At 39.4% G+C, this 20764-nt stretch overlaps 1 protein-coding gene across 2 annotated transcripts in view; it reads right to left on the bottom strand.

The window, feature by feature from the left end:
- The window catches only part of LOC139743357 (uncharacterized), a 249322-nt gene that overhangs the window by 135283 nt on the left and 93275 nt on the right, over positions 1-20764 (bottom strand). The window contains exon 1 of one of the 2 annotated variants that reach the window (XM_071653842.1): positions 2950-3248. The exons of the other annotated variant lie outside the window; for it this stretch is intronic. Coding sequence (XP_071509943.1) covers positions 2950-3006 — 57 coding nt within the window. The 5' untranslated portion in view covers positions 3007-3248. Of the gene's footprint in view, positions 1-2949; positions 3249-20764 lie in introns of those variants that run through there. 2 annotated transcript variants of the gene reach the window in all.

Genomic DNA, 20764 nt, shown 5'->3' with positions numbered 1-20764 from the left:
TTTCTTCAATGTCAAACTACCTTCCTAGCTGTGTAAAACTCTGAGAATTTCTGACTGTTGTGTTTCTAATGATAATGCATTGTGTTTGTATGTCTGATCTCTAGAATTCAATACTTCACTGCATTCCAGAAAGATTTTTCTAGAACTATAACCTTTTTGTTTTCCAAAGCCGATTTCTTACCATCTTAGTAACAAGTTTGGAGGATTTTGGTGTTTGTTTGTTTTTTTTCAAACCTAAATGAAATGATGTAAATAATGTACTGTAAGAAAGCCTGGAACCTGGATAATGGACAACATTGGAGTCAGAATAGTGATGTGAAGTGACATTAATAATCAAGCTCTCAAAATTACTGGTCACAGATCATCTTTGTGGAGGTTGACAATTTTCAACATTGGTGAGGTCAACCATATCTGCAGGTCTGCACTATAAGTCTTTTTAAACACAGACAAGTTGTACATGGCCTGACATAACATTGCAGAACATACATTTTTCTGATTGCGGTATTTCTGAATTCTCCAGAATCTATATGTTTAAGCTTCCTGATGGTGTATAACTTATCACACCTTATTTCAAAAACGTCAATCACAGAAACAGCAAAGGAGCCAATCTACCAGATTAATGCACAGAATCAGCCCTAATGCATGCAGTAGTTGGGCATTTTATTACAATCCAGGCCAATCTACTGCACTGCTTCATACACAAACAAGAGGTTAGGCCTAAATCTTGAAGGTTACATATTCCAAAACATTCTGAAACTCTGAATTTTTAGATATAAATTCAACACGATTTCAATGTCTTGATTTTCGACACAATTTGGACAAAATTCAACACAAACAATTTCTTGATTTTTTTTCAGCCAAATCATATCTGTTTTGCAATTTCATGTGCCTCAACATCTGCAACTTCAAGGTCTTGTCTACCTTTGGGAGCAGTGATTTAAAAAAAATGTTCAAGATATCACATATGATGCATGTGTACATGTGTAAGTTAGTTGTATCACAAAACATCCTACCACATAAAATTTTGGATATAAAGCCTAGAATATAATGAGATATCACTGTTTTTCTCAATAAACCATAAATGTAGACAGTTTAGGCCAGAAACATTTTTATTATAACCATTGTTCACATTTTGTATATTTTATCATACTGCTTAACATTGATTATAGGCCCTACTGATTCAAACTTTTACATTGGTTGTTTCTATCTCTAACTCACATTTCAGAACTATTTTGGAGCACGAATGCTGGGTTTTTGTTTCATATGCAAATGGTAAAATTATGCCTTTAATCTGTGTATTGTTGCGATGGGGTGTGCATGATCATATGGATTCTGTACTAGCCACTGGCCCCATTGACTATTTTGAGTGAAGATCCCTGCCGCTGTTTTGTTGATGCTGCATGTATGGTGTCTTTCTTTCCCACAAGTATAATGTGACGTACTCGTGTGAGTGTCACATCGGCTCCCTGTGTGTGTACAGAGAGAGGGTAATGGGAGACACGATTACGTTATTTGTAGGCATTCCAACGACCTCTTCGACAGGTGCATTTGCAATGGCATTCTTTATAGTCACTTGCAATATAGACATTGCTGCGTATTGCAGTCTTGTCTTATACGTTGACATGGCTTAACACACATACACTGTACATACACACAAACATACTTTCGCTGTCTGCCTTTCTCTTCGGATGATTTACGTCAACAAGATATAGAAGACAATTATCTAATCCAGTATATACAGGAGAAGCAGATGACTGAAGTGATCAAATTGCTCACAAAATGACTCGATTGACAGATACTCTACTATCAAATCATGCATAAAATCATAGACTACATAATCAAGTACATACAGCAGAAGCAGATGACTGAAGTCATCAAATTGCTCACAAAATGACTCGAGTGACAGATACTCTACTGTTAAATGGGTAAATGATACACATAATCGTAGACTACAAAAATAATGCCTGCCGTTCTCTTGCAGTGATTGTCCCATGCTTACAGTCTCACAATATATATTGCACTGTGAGGAATTGTATCCGTAAGCACACATACGTGAAGTGCATTCACATTTATGTCGCACCAGCTCATTAGACCCATGTAAGACAGAACCTTGCTGTGACACCGTGGGTAAAAAAAAAAAATGCACAGCAGGCATGCGTATGACGTGAAAAGTCTTACTATTTTTGGCAGGCAGAAACACTTAAAACTTTCCTGTCTAGAATTACCCACTGGGTAATGCAGACATGCACTGCCAACCTACATGCATCATGAAAGGAAAAATGAAAAAAAAAAGAATAGAGGCAAAGAAGAAAAAAAAATGTACTTGTGAAAGCAGATGAGATGCCTGAAGGAGACAAACGCGCTCCCCACACTGATTAATTTCTTGGGCTGTTCTGCTTAACAGAAATTGACTATGCCACCTGAATTTTGAATCCCTTTATCAATACTCTCGATCTTCACATATTCAAAATATTTTGAGAGCGTATTTCCCTGCCTTCAGTAATTATTTCCAAACCCATGTTTCCCATGCATTATACATACGGTAAACATATGCAACATAATGTACTATCTCCCTATATGATCAACTACTTATAAATATTTGAATTTATCTCTTAAAATTACTATCTAACTTTCTATATCTCTACAGATGTTTGTGTCTTTATATATCTATCTGCATATACATGTACCTACATATAATCACACAATACACAGTATGGAAGGAGAATGAATATATGGTATCTGCCAGAAAGACAGCATCGTTGCTAACAAAATGCAACAGAAGACACTGAGTGAACCAGATATTTCTACAAATCCTATTTCCAGCAAACACATTTCATGACATATTGAAAGAAAGAAAAAAGATAACAACATGTATGTAATGGACAAATGCCAGTAGAACGGGTATCTGTCAAATAAAAAAAAAAATGAAAGGAAAAACAGACAACTTACACTTGGCACAACTGGGATGGACGTCGACCAGTATAAAGACGCAAGGTGTAGGGACATCCGACGCTGAAAATATATATAATCACCGTACACTGCACTTCAGCCCCAATGGGTAAATTGAAAGTAACCACCACAGATGTCAGAAACACAATTAATCGGCGCTACTTTTACTTGCTGCTCCTTGACAAACAGACTGGCACTGGCGCTAGCTACCACTGGCTGTCACTTTTGCGTCTCACAACTAACGGCAATCCACTGCAAAGTAGTCTCCTGTCCATTGTACAGGACAACAAGCAACTATGCCCACATCTGATACGACACAAGCCGCGGTTGCAGCCGACACGGAGGGACGGCGAGAGAGAGAGACGGGCAGAGATGGGGCAGAGAGAGAGAGGGAGAGAAGGGGAGAGAGAGGGCGAGAGAGGGAGAGACAAGCAAAGAGGCAGGAAGGGAGAAGAGGAGGGGAGAGAGTGGGGGAGAGAGAGACTCTGCCTAGGTAATACAATTCCACTCCGCATTCAACCGACGAGCTCTGCGAGCCTGTCAGCTACCCACATAGCCGGAGCAGAAACACAAAACAAAGCCAGCCCCAGCGCAGTCCATTTGACTAATGGGGAAACAAGGTGAACCACTTTTAATGCTCCCCACCCCCCCTCTTTCTTCACTCCGCTGTAGTGCAAGGTCACATGCTGTTGGGTAGCAGCGTAAGAGGAGTCCGCAGACTGGTCGGCCGAGAGAACGAGACGGCGAAAAGGGAGAGTGAAAAGAGGAGGGAAGAGACAGCCGCACCAGATGATGGCGTTGTGCTTGGCAAACACGGAGGGATGGTACAAAGTAGCATGGGGAAAAAAAAAAAAAAAAACGGAACAAGCAGTTATTTGGCCGGGTTACTAGTACCCTTCTTGCCTGGCTCTCGGTGCTAGTCGCTGTGCAGTGATGTCAGCGTGTTTGCGGATCACCTATGAGTAACTCGCTGACAATGGGGCGTGCGATGAGATGCGCGGGTTATAAGCTTCTAGAGAGTGAAACATGGTGGGGATGAAATCTGCTGTGTGGGTACCAGAAATATCTAGAGATGTCCAGTCACTATTCCAAAATGAAGTCCATTCAACATTTCACCACAATGGACCACACTGTCTGTCATGCCTTTAGAGGAAGGGTCTGTATGCTAATCAATGGGCAATTTGACAATTCTTGGGTTCAAAAAAAAACAGAAAATGGAATGACAGTAACTTACAGGATATATACTATGCATATACACTTTTACCAGAATATATGTCTGTTGCCCTTTAGATATTTTTCACTCTACTGCAGATTGAATAGATATGAAAAAAAAAAATACAAACAGTAACTGAATTGATAAGAGTAGTTGTGGAAGAGTGGTTGAAATAATAGTAAAAGAAGTGCAATATTCAGGCACTAGTATTGGTTGCAGTACCAGTAGTAGTATAGCAAGTAAGTAGTAGAAGTACTTGTAGTAGTGGAAGTAGAAGTGTGATAGTTGCAGTAGTAGTAGTAACAATCGTCAACAGTGGTGAAATTTGTAATGGTAACAGCAGTGATGTCCATAGCAGCAGGCAACCACGTAAGTAATGATAATTTAAGCTGCAATAGTAAGAAGTGTATTTGTTAAAGTGGTATAATGTCATCAGGACAGAAAATACAACTTTTCTTTTTTTCAAACTACAGAACAGCAATATATTACTGATATCTTTGAACACTATATTTTCCCTCTAAACACATCTTACTAATGATATAGAAAGTGGCGCATTAGTCATAACAATGACAGCAGACAGGCAAACAAACAAAAATATGCCTTTTGAACTGGTTATCTATCATATTCAGAGTCATCATGGGTTTTCCTTTGTCTTTTCTCTGTATTAGTGTCTCTTATAGGCTACAAAAGCTCTTCAAAGTAACAAAGACATACGATTGTCATGCATACCAAAGTCTATCTTTGTAGATATACATGTACACTGTAGGTTGAGGGTTGTACTTTATACACTTTTGCTTCATCTCAGGCTCTTCCTGGATAGACTAAACATCAAGGAAGATGTTCACCTTGCATAATCATCATAATGTTCGTCCATGACATGGTGTGTGTTGGCATACTTTATTGCTTTGTTCATTTATGTATTTTGTTTGGCAGATTGGTTTGGTAGGTCATGAACAGACACTGCTCCTTCTGGTGCAACTTTGAAGGCACGTACATTGCACAAGTGGGTTTTTCTCCGAGTTTACGAGTACAACGTAGTTGTAGTTGCTTTGATAGCAACTTCGGACGAAAGTCAGAAATGTGAACTAAACACAAGCCTTTTTGCCATCAATGTGAATGCCTCCATACTTTTGCATTTATTTATTTATTTATTTTATTATTATTATTATTATTATTATCATTTTTTTTTGGGGGGGGGGGGTCTTCCACTGTCAATTCATCTGTTCAATTCATTAATTTATCAATCCACCAAGGACTCTGTATAGGCAAAGAAAATGCCCATCCACGCGAGTCAGAGAAATGTACCAACTTTCTGGATAACAAACCCTTATCTCTTGAGATGCTGATCGTGCTATTTACACTGTAGTAAGACTTTTATAAAAGTCCACACTGGCAAAAAATCAAGAGATTTGAATCGTGTGATGCAAATCTCCAGATTCATATCTCGCTAATTCGCGTCAGCATGAATCCTACTACAGAGTGACTGGATTTGTTCAAGATCTAGTGTTCTTCTGACAGAACAGAATCAAACTTCTCTCCCCTCCCCCCCCCCTTTTTTTTTTACTCTCCTGAGACAAGGCTGGCCAAGAGGTCAGGATGGTCCATGGGTATTTCATTCATCATTTCAGTAGACCAACCCTCACCCTTACTACTCGATTACCTGCTCTCATCCTTCTTCTCAGCCCTGGCCTCTCCCAGACCCACACCCTCCCCCGTGGCTTTCTCAAATCTCTTGCAGTGACCTGGCAATGTGGGACTCATTACAGGGGGCTTCAATGTTGAAAAGATAACGGCAAAAAAAAACAAAGAAAAAGAAACAAAACAGAACAACCAAACGTCACCTTGCCCTTTGCTTCCCTTCGCTCTCCTCCCCTCTTCTCTCCCTCTCTCTCTCTCCTTTCTCTCTTTCTTCCATCTGACATGCATCTTACGAACAAATTCGCCCACAATAGTCCCAGGTATATGATTATCTGTCAGCAATAATTTCGAATACAATCACAGGGTACAATATGGGAGAAGTTGGGAAAGGAGGCAGGGGAGGGAAAAACTGGCAAGAATATCACCATCCTTCTTTTCTTCAACATCCAGTCCTATTGTCTTTGTTGTCATTCTCTACTGTTGGAAACTCCTACACTCATGTTTCTTTCTTTGAAAAGACAAAACAAACTAGCAATTTAAAGCACTCGGAGAGCAGAGACCTCCGCCAAGCCAGCAAACTCATTTCCATCCTTACACGCATGCAATTTCCCAAAATAGAAGCCTTTTGTTTACGTCATTGCACGGTGCCTTGCCCGAGCAGAGCACGCGATTTAGTGTGCGTATGTAAGCCTCCAGTATGCACAGCTTGAACCAAAAGTTCATCAACCTTATATGCCAAAAGATGAAAAATCCTTCAAAAATCCATGAAAAATTCGCGGATCACTACCAAAATTGAATGAGATGTTGCTTTTGTCAAATTTGACTTTTTATGCAAGTTTCATTTTAATCCGTACACAACCTTTTGAGTTATTTTGCAAGCAGTCAAACCAATGCTGATGATCAATTAACCTCCTCCTTCCTTGGTGGAGGTAACAAACAAACAAACAAACAAACAAACAAAAATCTTTATGCCTTCTACACCATCTACACCACACAGTGCCAATATTCTGAACAAACTATGACTGGTCAATTGGACTTAATCCGTTGAAGACAAGTCCCAACCCCCAAGTGTACTCAAGCGGGTGTATATCTGAAATGGGTGTTAAACAGTAAAATCAGATCCACTCTATCAAAAATTTCATCACTTACCTATTAAAGAAAAGATAGAAAAAATCCCTGGAGAACAGTGCAAAATTGATTAAAATCAGATGAGAAATAAGGAAGTTATGACATTCTAAAATTTCACAATTCTTTTGGAAAACACTTCTTGACCAGTTGTTACGAATATTCAAATCAGCAAGTTGATGATGTCATGCTCTCACAATTTCTTATTCTTTTCATATACAGAAATGACAAAAAATCTCATATTTCGGCTGCATAGATATAAAACTTATACCTTAAGACCACCCAAAATGAAAAAAGAACAAATGTTACCTCTGATGTATTTTGGTACGGGAATATGTTTTTACCTGTATTAGCTATTAAACAATAAAATTTTTTCCAAATTTCATCTATAACATACCACATGTACATGAAAAATTGTGAGGGCATGACATCATCAACTCGCTCACTTGAATATTCATGTGGACTGGTCAAGAAGCTTTAAAAAAAATGTTTAAAAAAAAAAACGTTTTAAAAAAATGTGAAATTTCAAAATGTCATATCATAATTATTTCTTATCTGATTTTTGTCATTTTTGGAATGATTTTTTTTTCCTCTTTCGTTTGGAGTTTATTACAAGGGTTTCCCTAGTATCATGTCAAATACACTCAAAGGTCCTGCTACTCATTCAGCTGCCAGATTTCGTCTCTGACTTAAATGAACTTATCTTTACTATATCTGTCCCAAACCATTTACCAGTGAATTTGTTCCATCACACTGTAAGTTTATGATTGTATCCCGTTAGATTAAAAATTCTTGACTGATTTGTCCCTATCATGAACACTTGTCAGGTTTTGACTTTGACATTTAGACTTTAAATGGATATGTCACTCTGGTAAATTAAAGAAATTATAGCTTATCACGACATGGGGGGGGGGGGATATGCATTTTGAGTACAGGTCCACTATGTACATTGTATGTTTCAATCGTACTCAACAGACACAGATTAAGAATTGTGGTAAGGAGGATGGAAGGGGTACACCTAAAACTAGCAACTATGTAAATGAGTATCTTTGTAGCCTTCCTATCTTATCCCTCCCCCTCAAACATCGTACAGCATTGCTTTGTGTGTGCGTGTGTGTGTGCACGTGCGTGGGTGTGGGTGCGTGTGTGTGTGTGTGTGTGTGTGTGTATGTGCTACGGTGGGAGACTGATTGAGAGATGGGTGAAGGGAAGAACGTTTATGCTCCAAAAAGGCCTGCGACTGGTGATTTAATCCTGGACGGAAACATGGCGGGGAGCGTTTTTCTCTCCGCACGCCCTCGTGGGGACATGCCTCTGCATGCCATTCCATTCCTCAAAGTATTCTGTTTCCAACGCACGGCAAACTGGCTGAGTGAGTCCTGAGCTCTCGCTGCTGCTGACAACGACTGACCAGCAGAGGGAGGTGGATGGATACCTCCTTTCTTGTCAGGACTCCTGGTGACCTGGATAATGCTAGCCTTTGTGCAAGACTTTACGCTGTTGCTGACCCCACACCACCATCCTCAATTGTGATGGGGAGGATGGGAGGGCTTGTGAGTTCAAGTTCCTGCTGGAATTAAGAGACTGTGTTTTAAGCTTATATTGTAAGCAAATGGTTCGATTGTATTTATTTTTGTAATAGCTGTTTTAGTATGTATATTTTTTTCCTGATTCCACTGTTTTGTCATTTTCTACACTTGGTTATTACTGATCTTAACTGGGCGTATTGCTCTTTCAAACATTGTTTGTTTGTTTTTTTTTTATTTATGAAATGTGATCTCATATTTATAAAGTTGGCTTGTAAAGAACCTTGATGTAAAACAGCATTACCCTGCTTATCTTGTTATCTTGTCAAAATATGTTGAAATAAAAAAAAAAAATAAATGAATAAATAAAGTTTGTTTGCTTGTTTGTTTATACGTGCTATTATCGCAATGAGTCTTGCTAGGGCTAATTCTTTTGTATTTTATTTGTTTTGTTCAAATTACCATCCTAATGAGTCTGGATGAGGGCCTTTTCTTTGGTTTGTTTGTTTGTTTGTTTGTGTGAAAGAATTTCAAACATTCTTAAACTTTGAAGTGAAGAGAGAAGGTACTGAGGATATCAATATTGAATTTCTCACTTTTTTTTTTTTTTGGCGGGGGGGGGGGGGGGAATAAATGTCAAATTTCAGATTTTTGGTGACATCTGCTTCTTTATCACGTTAACATGCCATCGGGTCACATAGTACATTGCTGGTGGTGGGAAATGAATACAGGCAGCAGTGAAAGCACATGACCTCTCTCTTCATTGTGTGCATCTCACACCATGGAGGGGCCATCTGAAGATATGGTCTCTGGCATTAAAGGGCTACATACAAAATTATCAGACTTTTTTTTCAAGATGATAAAAACCAGAACGTTTGTTTACAATATATACAACATCTGCATTCTAGTTGTGCAGTAGAGCAAACTTCGATAATACCATAGTTCGATATTATTTGTGCTTTTTTCTATCATGGATTACCAACAGGCTGTTTTGATGCAGTTATTCAGCATAACAATGAATGAAATCATTCATAGTAATTCATACAAAGCTGCAACAGCCAGATGCATCAAGTCAATTTACTATCAAAGGATGCAAACTTTACCCAACCCCTTCATGCAGCCCCAATTTATTGTTGGGGACTTTGTTTGACCCATTTCTCTTGTACTTGTTTTCCCTATTTAACACAAAATGTAACAAAGGTACCACGGCCAAATATGCAAGTATTTCTACCATAAAGGTTGCAGGGTAATGCGCACATTGTCTGGTAAGATTGGCAGTGGCACCAACACCCTTTACAAATTTGATGGTGCCCATGCCCTTTCTGTCCCTGAAATGATATCACACACAATGTGATGTCTGGGTCGATTCCATTAGTGGGGGGATGCGATCACTGGCGTTCAGGCTTATACACATTTGGGTTAATACTGTATGCCCACTGTGTAATTAGTTTCAAACTTGTGCCTACGTAAATTATATTGTCTTCTGATGGTTGGCTGGTTTGGGTTTCAAAACTCAATGACAAAAAAAAGGTAATAAGTCATTAAGTCCCATGTTATGAAAAGGTGGCCTTGATGTGGTGACCCCAATGCTATGAAGCATGCATTACAATTTGTAAGATTACATTACAAATACAGACTGACGGAGAGACACGATGACAGCATTATACCCTCAGCCCCGAGAAGCGTCCAAAATGAAAAGATAATACTAATATGCACTGTACATAACCCCACAAATTTTAGCTACACAGAAACCTTTGTGCTATTCTCTTATTTCATTATTTTAACACATATACTACATATATTTCATATTATAATACATTGATGTATATCATATACATGATGTTCCATTTCATTTTTCTTGGGCTAAGATGAGGGGAAGAGGAGAGAATTAATAATGTGGGATGGGGCTTTAGCATCATCTTGGAGGGCACATGGTTTAATCTACTCACTGAAGGCTAACATCAAGGCCATGCGTTATGAATATTTCATTCTATTTTGTCAGTATATCCCAAGTGAGTTACACGGTTAATGACAATGAATCCACACCTAACGGAAAGCCCTGCGGCAAAGGATGCGCAGACAAGTTTCCCACCTTTTGCCAACACAGGTTTAGTCTCGGGTATACAAGACCAGATGTTGTTTAATACGGTAGAATCGGAATAGGAAAATAACATGAATAATGATGATTTTAACAGTTGTAGTAGTAGTCCTAGTAGCACTACCACCACTGTCACTGCCAGTGATGACAATAATGACTATGAATCAAAAAAATATTTTTCATCTCAATGGAGAAATATAAGAACATCATTGCCACAGTCCCTTGTCTTATTAACTCTCCTAGGATGATCAATATCAAAATCCCATTGACATGAATGCACCAACAAAGTTTGTCAAATGGCCATGACAAATCTGCAGGATTTTTGGCAAAAACAAACAAACAAACAAACAAACAAACAAACAAACAAACAAACAAACAGGCTGGTGTTTCTGGCAGCTTTTTTTTTTGGGGGGGGGGGCAGTCTGAGAAAAAAAAAAGGTGTTTCTTTCTTCCTTTCTGGTGTTTTTTTTTTCCTAAATATATTACTGCAGGTGCATGCTGTCAGTGGAAGTGTGTATATTGTAAATGTAAAGTGTTCTCGTGTATGATAGGAAAGGACTGGTACATGAATGGTGACACTAGAGTATATAGCCAACAGAATTCTGCAGCCTGCAGCAGCCTTGAAATGAGACTATCCTATGCCTGTGACCTACATGTACATTATCCCTAGCAGCACTTGTGGAAGAGGAGGGAGGGTGGAAGGACACTGTAATTACGCAAGAAAGAAAGACCTTGATTGTACTTCCTAATGAGACACATGCACAAAAAGGTAGCTTTGAAATAAGAATGAGAGAAAAAAAAAATACACGGCATTACCGGTTGGGGAAAGCAATGAACAGAGAGCTTGGTGGATAGGTTCAACAGAAAGAATGAGAGGAAGACGATTTGTGATTGTCGTATATTGAAAGTGTTCAATCTTTTTCGTAATTTTTTCACCACTCTCTTTGCTACCCAACTCTGGAATACAATTTCCAAACTACCGCCTGGGGCTGGAGGGTGGAAGCAAATTCATCTTTATATGCAATGTGTAAAGTTATATGAGCATGTTCATGAATTATTGCAAAAAAAAAATGTTATAGAATATAAACCTGTTGGAAACTGGCTACAGGAACTCATGAAGAATACCATATATGCCAGTAACTCAGCGGTTTGGCAAATTTGTGGAAGAACAAATATCAAATACATTGCATTCAAAGCAGATGGTGGATTGTTAAATGTTCAACTGCTGATGTGGCCCAACTAACCACTTCTTCGCTTTAAATATATTTTTCTTACAACAATCATGGAGAATGGAGAAAGGGAGAAAATGTGGTCCATATGATTAGCAGGTTGTGCTTTACAATTTTCTTTTAAAGATACAAACGTCCCCATCATACACACTCAACCAACTCATATTAGTTCCTCTCCCTTATGAATGTATCATCTGCCTGATATCTTCCCTACTCCTCTTCAAGCAAATAAACATACCACAAGAATGGCAAACCCAAGCAAATTCTTTGTGTACATTATACTGTAAGAGTGGAGAAACATTGCAACAACAAGTCCTCAGCCCCCCCCCCCCCCCAATTTCCATGTGAGGCTTTTTGGCGCTTAACACACAATTGTATGGACTAATTTTATAAAATAAGTCAGTTCACACAAACTTTTAATGAGCCATAAAAAACAGCATTTTGCACCACATACAATTGTACATTTGTACATCATTGTCGGATTGTCAGATGATGTCTGTATATATCCCATTTCCCCCACAGAAGACTTACATCATTTCTATATTTGTGTGGATTAGTTATCAGTACACTCAAGACTATTGCACAGCAGTACAGAATGCTTTAACATCTAAAGAAGATAAGGGTCCATTACTGCTAAGGGGGGGGGGGGGGATGAGTTTAAATGAGCACAGCTGTCAAACGAAATTTTCTCCACACAAATATGGAAATTGCAGTTTTTAGAGGGTCTTTGCAGGTGCCACATTATCAGAATGCAAACCAGCACTGCCATATTTTGGCATGCGCACAATTGCATATGTGGCATTTCATGTAACACCCTGTCCAATCTCATCACCTTCAAAAATAACGATCGCTTGACCGAAATTTGAACTTGTTGTTTACCGAAATGTAATCAATACCTGAACTAATATGTTTCCCAAGTAATTTTCCTCTGAACACTTCTCAATCCACACAGAATGTACGTACAGAGGTAGCGTGGGCAGGACAGACAGACTTGTCAACCAAATACACACACACACACATACACACAGGTTCACTCATTCTTTTCTGTCTCTTATTCACCATCATCCTCCCGCCCCCAAACAATACTACAAACATACACACATACAAACATACATGCATTGTACAAACACGCGCACACAGACACATACACTTTACACAGCACCTTGGCACAATTGTGACTCAAACTATGTTTGGAATGCAAACAAATTCCTGGCAAATTACCCAGCATCTCGACATGATACAAGTTTCTGCCTGACTTTATTGTGATGATCTCAAAACCGCGTGCTACACGTTCCAGATGCCCCCATCCCTTTTGAACGAATGACTTGTCTGTAAATGGATGAACTGATGGCAATAAGCACACAGCGAGAGGGAGAGAAAACTGAATTTGAAAAAGACATGGGGAAAGTAATAAGGGGAAGACATGCACAGCCAAGAACCATAATAAGTAACCAACCGAACGGAATGCCCGCCCTTTCCCAATGAATCAAAGTATTGTGAGAGCCACATTACTGCGCCCATAAGCTCTACCCAGCAGCTCTCCGCAAAAGTGAAAGTGCAGAGCATAAAAGATGTTGGTGGAGTATGTGTGTCACCAAGCACTCATTTCCTCTTTTCTTATTTTTTTTTTTTCATTTGAAGTACACACTCACAAATTTTGCTTCCCTTATCTTGCATTATTTCCGCTACAAGACACCGGCGATGCCATGTTTCAACTACGACGTCAATGATCACCCTCCAACTCCCCTTCCTCTCCCCTCTTCTTCTGCATCTTCTTATGTGCCCTCCTTTGGAAATGTATCTTTTAGGTGACAAACTGTACATGTAGATGTACATATGTGTAGCATGCTCCTCCCCCTCCCCCTCCTCCCCCCCCCATCCCCCATCCCCCTCTCTCATATCATCAACTATGCTATTTCACAACATCCATGCATCGCTACAAACTATGCTGCACATACATGTAGTCTTTTATACATCATGTGCTCACCATGGCTTTGGTCTAAAGCAATCTGACTGAGGGGCGGGCATTGAGTGCTCAATAACACCCATGATGCAGTGGACTGCCCTGGCTTCCCGCTCGTTATTGGATCGCAATTTCTGCGGAGGCGCATCAGATGTCAGACTTGTGTGTTGTGGGTATTGACCTTCCCTTGTTCAATTGTATGTACAGCCCGCCAACTGACAGCGCAACATATTAGCAGCACTGTAGCGAAGGAGCCAATTTTCGGTGCCATCGCCGTATCGTCAATTTTACGCGGAAAATGCGACGTGACAACTGCATCAAAACGGTGCGAGGAAAGGGTTGCTATCCGACTACTTTTTCCCACTCACAGGAATTGCGCAAGGTGGGCAGAAAAATGAGCGAGATCTGTGGACACAAACTCACAAATTTGGCGTTCTGTGCAGCCCCCTCCCTAGTCCCCGTGCTACAACTGCCATGGATAGTTCGAAACAAACTGTCAGAATAGATCAAGTAATATCTCCTGATCTCTTTTGTGTACAGATTACAATGGCTCTCCAAAAAGACTGTGGAATCATTTCATCCGATGCAGGTTGCTTAATTCTGAATGCTGTGAAATAGCTAGGCAGTACTCAGCTGAGTGAAAGAGGCATGAAGAGTGTTGAGAGAATTCATGTAATGCATAAATAGCACAGTTAACATTAAGGGGGGAGGGGGGAGAAAAAAGGAAACATGTGACATCAGCTTCACATTTACTTCATGCCCATCACAATCCGAGACTCTCAAATCTATCGATCAGTTTCAGGGAAGGTTTAGTCTGTCCTAGTGATCCCACACAAGCCAAAGAAGGTCACACAAAAAAGAAGTGCACACACAAAAAAAGAAGTGCACATACTTGTTTTTTTTACCCGTCACAAGTATAGGCAAGAAAGATTGTTGACTTGCCCGACGATAACATTAGTTAACAAGAGCGCAAGAATTCCCACACGGTGACATCGAGACGGAAAAATCATTCCCCTGTCACCGATTGAAAAAGCACTTTATATAGGCCGCCTGTGTTCCCCAAAAAACTCAATCGAAAATTTGTCAGCAGTGAATGCTCTTATCACGCTGATCAATGAAGCACTGTCGATGTGACGATCCAGCTGGAAAGACGTGTCGAGACCTCAGTATCAGAAATAAAAGTGCATCTACATGCAGACACACAAAAGTGGATGACACATGCACAGAGACGCTGAATAAACATGCACAGACATATGTGACCCGCTACAACAAAATGGTCCTAAAGTCGCGCACGGTCGAAGCCGTGAAAATCGAGTTTGAAGTTAGAGCATCAAAATTGGTCAAAACTTACGATTTTCTGAATTTGACATATTATTAGAGTCTGACATGTCTTCTATCATCTATCGAAATTTTGAAGCGAAATGATGAAAGGAAAGACCAAAAAATAGCGTTTTTCTGGGCCATGTTTTTTTGGCGTTTCAACGAAGCAGAAACTGGTTCGAACATTTGGATTGAGCGCCACACATAGGCTCCGCCCCTAACAACGACCAGAGTGATCTCATTGGTCAGTTTGCTGCTTGCCGCTAACCGAAGCGTGAAGCTCGCACACTGCCCAGTCGACTGGTGCGTGCGGGCGGGTTGCGCTATGCCTAGCCGCTTCTCCTGACATCCTGGTCACTGATTGGTCGGTGAGGAGACCGCCGACGCCGTGTTTGAATGAGCATTTCGGGGGTTGCTAGGGCTTAACTTCTATTGTTCGGAGGTGAATACTGACTTGCGTGTCTCTTGATTGTGATTGCGTCGCAAGGAGAACTTTTAGGGCGCTTTTCTCGAAACAGTGATTTCCCAGACGTCTTGACATGCTCTCTTTTAGACATCGATATCTCCGCAGCCGATTATTTTTATAAGATGTGTTATATATCAATTTAAAGCAGAAAGATTAGGGAATTGTGTCATGCAATTTTCAAATAATCGACCTCGCCCGACTTTAGGATCATTTTGTTGTAGCGGGTCACATATTATAAGTAGATCTTCCCCAGACACTGAAATACTGATTTTCCTTCCAATAGAACCATCACCGTATTTGTCTCTATCTCTCCCAATCTGAATACTCCCCACATCCAAGAATCATACAATTGTATCTACGTTTCTGTATCTTCCTTGATAACAGAAATATATATAACAGTAACACATTGGTACAGCTTATTACTCATTCAGGATGTACATGAATTCTAGGTATATAAAAATCTTTTATATTCCCCCGCATATACATCTCTCCTTTTTGTGCTGTTGTTGTTTTCTTACAGGTCTTCTCTCCCTTTACGCGCAACAAGCTATTTTCAGCTCATACCAAACAACCACTACCCACATACTTGACTCATTTTTACACTCCATCAACAAGCACTTATTTGCTGGAAAAAAAAAAAAGATGGAAAAAAAAGGTGTTCCCCATCCCCCCTCATCCCCCCCCCCCCCTACCCATCACCACCAAAAACACTCTGTGCCAAGAAAGGTCGAACACACCTTCCTGCCTTGATGAGCTTGTGGTTTCTCGCATTTACCAATCTGGAGCAATCGAGTTTGCCCAATACAAGCCGTCATTATCTCGATATATGTATTCTGAGGAACGCTGTGTTGACTCACTCATGTCTTGGATGGAAATCCGCTTGCAATGGCTGGCTGCAGCAGATCACCCGCGCTGTACTCTGTGGACTCCCAGGACTCGAGTCAGAAGCATTCTTAACCCCTTGAGGACAGATTGATTGTGCTACAACACGCATTTGCCATAGACACCTGCCCAAGTATACTCGTGACTCGTCCTCAATGGGTTAAATGCAATTCTTCATCAAACATCGCGGGGATGGTTTCCCTGCACGCTGTGCATCATCACAACCAAAGGTATAACGATTATAAGAGGCAGTCTCACCACTGAGAACCAAATTACAGGCAAATTTTAAATGACAGCAATAACAAGAAGTTATCCACACAGTGAGCTCTTTCTGAAAGCAGTTAAGCTATATAATTTGAAATCAATAAATATCTGGGCAAACTGCCATTCATAGTAAATACAATCTTAAAGAGAACTGTGCTTTAAAACCCAACTAACAATACCAGTATTTTATATGCTACAGAGAATGTTCATTTGTCTGTCATGCCATAGTGTTTGATTTTTAAAACTCTTGGGTTCTTTAAAAAAACTAGAAATGTCGCTATGGCGACTGATGCCTCCGCCATAATCCATGATTCTCCAAATAGGCGTATAGTACAATGTCTTCACAATGTGTGATCCATGACAGTTTCACATAACTGGCAAAATATTGAAACGACAGGTTTGTCAGAAATGTCTTGAACTGGGTTTGCTATAATTTTCTAAGAGTGCAGGTAGACATATTTGGGGAACTGAGAACTTTTACTTGAATTCTGACAGAACTTTTTATAAGTTTACGCATTGAGTAATTTCCAAGGTATGAAGAAAGAGTGTAATGACGGTACAAAATAGATTTTTTTTTTTTTTTTTTTTTTTTTTTGGGGGGGGGGCATTGAAACTTGGCCTTTGACCCTTAACCTTTGACGTTTGACCTTCTGGCTGGAAATTTCCCAGAGAATCTCCATTAGGTAATGCATGTATTAAAGGACAAGTTCACCTTCATAAACATAAGGATTGAGAGAATGCAACAATGTTAGTAGAACACATCAGTGAAAGTTCGAGGAAACTTGGACAATCGATGCAAAAGTTATGAATTTTAAAAATTTTTGTGTTGGAACCGCTGGATGAGGAGACTACTACAGCTTGTGAGTCATATGCGTACAGCAGTATAAAAAAAATATAAAGACAATTCAACATATTTTCACTTTTTTCACATAATAAAAGAGCACTTGACTTGGCTCTTTCTAAAGGCAGGGGGAATAATATTACCCATAACATTTGTCGGTAACGAGTCGGGGGAATGTGAACTTTTTTCATAAGATGAAATTATGTGAAATTCTCTTTATATTTTCCTTATATTGTTGTACGCATGTGACATCTAAGTTATTCACACACTACAGTAGTCTTCTCATCCAGCGGTTACTGCACAAAAACTTCAAAAATTCATAACTTTTGAACGGACTGTCCGATTTTCCTCAAACTTTCAATGATGTGTTCTACTAATATTGCTACATTCTCTCAATCCTTGTGTTTATGAGGGTGAACTTGTCCTTTAAGTTTTGAAACTAATAATGCAAGCATTGCATATACTAGTATTATATGAGGGAAATAGTAAAATTTTGAGGAGTAGACCTTGACCTTTGACCCCTATTGACCCATGACCCCTAAATTCCCTAGATAATCCCTGCCAGTCAGTTCATGCATATGTACCAAGTTCCACGAAGATACATTGAACCATTTGCGAGAAAAGTGATATTGCAACATTTTCACCTAACCTTTGACCTTTTGACCTTTGACCTTATGACATGAAACTCTCTCTGGAGAATCTTTACGCAGTAGTACATGTCCACACCAAGTTTCAAGAAAATACCCTAGGGCATTGCATAGATATGGGGGAAATTGCAACATTTGTAGCATTTAGCCTTGACCTTTTGACCTTTGACCTCTTGCCAATATCACTAAAATCTAGTCAACTAATTGTCCCATCATATATCATCCTTGGACCAAGTTTGGTGAAAGCTGCTTCATCCAGTTTTGAGTTATCACGTAAACTGATAAATTTAAGGATTTGACCTTGATCTTTGACCTTTGACCTCAGTCCGATTTCACTGAAAAAATAATCAAGTAATTGTCCTATCACACATCATCCTCCAACAAAGTTTGGTGAAATTTGCTCCATCTAGTCTTGAGTTATTGCGTAAACAGATACAATTTCATGATTTGACCTTGACCTTTGACCTTTAGCCGATTTCACCCAAAATCTAATCAAATAATTGCCCCATCATACTTCATACTTGGACCAAGTTTGGTAAAATTCCAGTACGTATTACTTAAGTTATCACGTAAACGAAAGTGGACGGACGGACGTACGGACGGACGGACAACCCGAAAACATAATAAAAATCTAAAGAAAGCAGTGCTTGTAAAGAAATCATTACTTCAGGTTGACTTTTATTATGCATTGTGTTCAATCAAATTCTGACAAACAAAAGCAGTTTTGGAATTTCAAAATTTGGAACGTTCTTACAGAACTGTAATCAAACCTGTCAAATCCTCAAGTTAGTTTGCAATTATTGAATATCAAAAATAGCAATCAGCCTAAAGAGAACAAATCATTATCCTTCACGTTAAACCACTTGAAAGTCTACATTATATTTTTATTTAAGAAATATTGCTAGGATTAGGAGATTTATTGATCAATCTGCATGTCATAACGCAGTGCGTTCTTTAGTTCTATCCCGTATAGATTATTGTAACGGGCTTCTCTCTTCCATTCCTTCAACTCAACTGGATCGTGTGCAGCGACTTCAAAATTGGGCAGCCCGATTAGTGTTTCAGGTTTCTAGGGACTACCCATCTCAGCCACTTCTGAAGTCGTTGCACTGGCTTCCTTTGAAGCAACGGATAATTTTCAAATTAGTTTTGTTTGTTTATAAAATCCTTAACGATCAAGCTCCGAAATATTTAGACGCCTGTTTGACTTTATATACACCTACTAGAAATTTGAGGTCATCTAGTGATCCGCTTCGTCTCACATACTCTGTTACTCGCACCTTAGCCGGTGATAGGACATTTACTGTGTCTGCTTCAAAGCACTGGAACAATTTACCACTTACCGTTAGACAGTCTCCATCAGTCAGTGTGTTCAAAAAAGCCTTGAAAACACATCTTTTCAGTAGCAACTAGTTCGTAGCTGTATATATAACATTTATCCAATTATACATACTGTCGTACATGTTTTGAATTGATTGTAAGCGCTTTGGGCCTTGTGGGAAAAGCGCACTATAAATAATAGTAATAATAATAATAATATACGTTCTTTGGGTAAGGCAAAAGTGTTTCTAATACTTATTTAAACAACACTTATTTCATGTCAACAACAAAGCAGCTTAAAGTCAAGTCTATTTGAAGAGACAATGAAATCACCTTCTGTCTGGATTTCATGATTAAGGTACTTAAGGTACTTATTCAGTTGTTGAGGTACGTGTTCATCATCAGTTTTACTCTTAACCCGTTGAAGACAAACTGGTTTTGCTAGAACACGCACTTCCCATAGACACCTGCCCGAGTACACTCAGGATTTGTCTTCAACAGTTTGAATATTCCATCACTGAGTAATCAAGACATCTTCTGCTGCAGTCTACGCTTCGATGGGAGAATATCAGATGGGTCTTAATCTATAGTAGTTCCCTAGACATAGATAAAAACCAAGAGAACTTGCTTTAATACCATTTATTTCATTGGTATCAGGAGATGAAAAACAAGCACTCAAATCTCCCAACTCTATGTAGCATTTATCCTGCAAAACATGATAAAATCATTCGAGATACTCAAGCACTGGTATTCCAGTACCACATTGATCTAATATCTTTCGTAATCTCATTGCCGTCAGTTGCAGACACAAGCTGCATGCTCAGTATGCATGGCCTATTACGACTGTAGATTTGCAAACATATACTCTTAATTGATTAAGTAATCTACTTGAGAAGAAACGTACATATGATATAATGCACCTTCAGCTTCAGCACTAAGTGCCACTTCTAGGAAGCTTACCAACAATGTTTTCAGGGACCCCTACAATGTACTTCCATTTTACTTGGAGCACATATGGCAAACACATTTAAGTGTCTGCTGAAAGAAAAGCACACAAAAGACAACAAAATGCTTTCGTCTCCCCCCCCCCCCCAATTATTTCACTTTCTTATTTTACAGTGCCTTTCTGTATATCGTAGAACAGAGTAGAAAGCACATCGCACACATATTCAAGAACATGATATGCTGTATCGAATATTACTGCTGCTTAAAATCTAGCAAATCTCACTGCCTTAACCCATTGAGGGTGGCATATTTTGCTTTAACACGCATTCCCATCAGAC

This window comes from Diadema antillarum, unplaced genomic scaffold (genome assembly GCF_040938485.1).
Source record: "Diadema antillarum isolate AM-2024a unplaced genomic scaffold, OU_Dant_1.0 seq00001073_RagTag, whole genome shotgun sequence".
Classification (NCBI taxonomy): domain Eukaryota; kingdom Metazoa; phylum Echinodermata; class Echinoidea; order Diadematoida; family Diadematidae; genus Diadema; species Diadema antillarum.
Note: the sequence above shows the minus strand (reverse complement) of the source record. Positions and strands in the feature narration are given on the sequence as shown.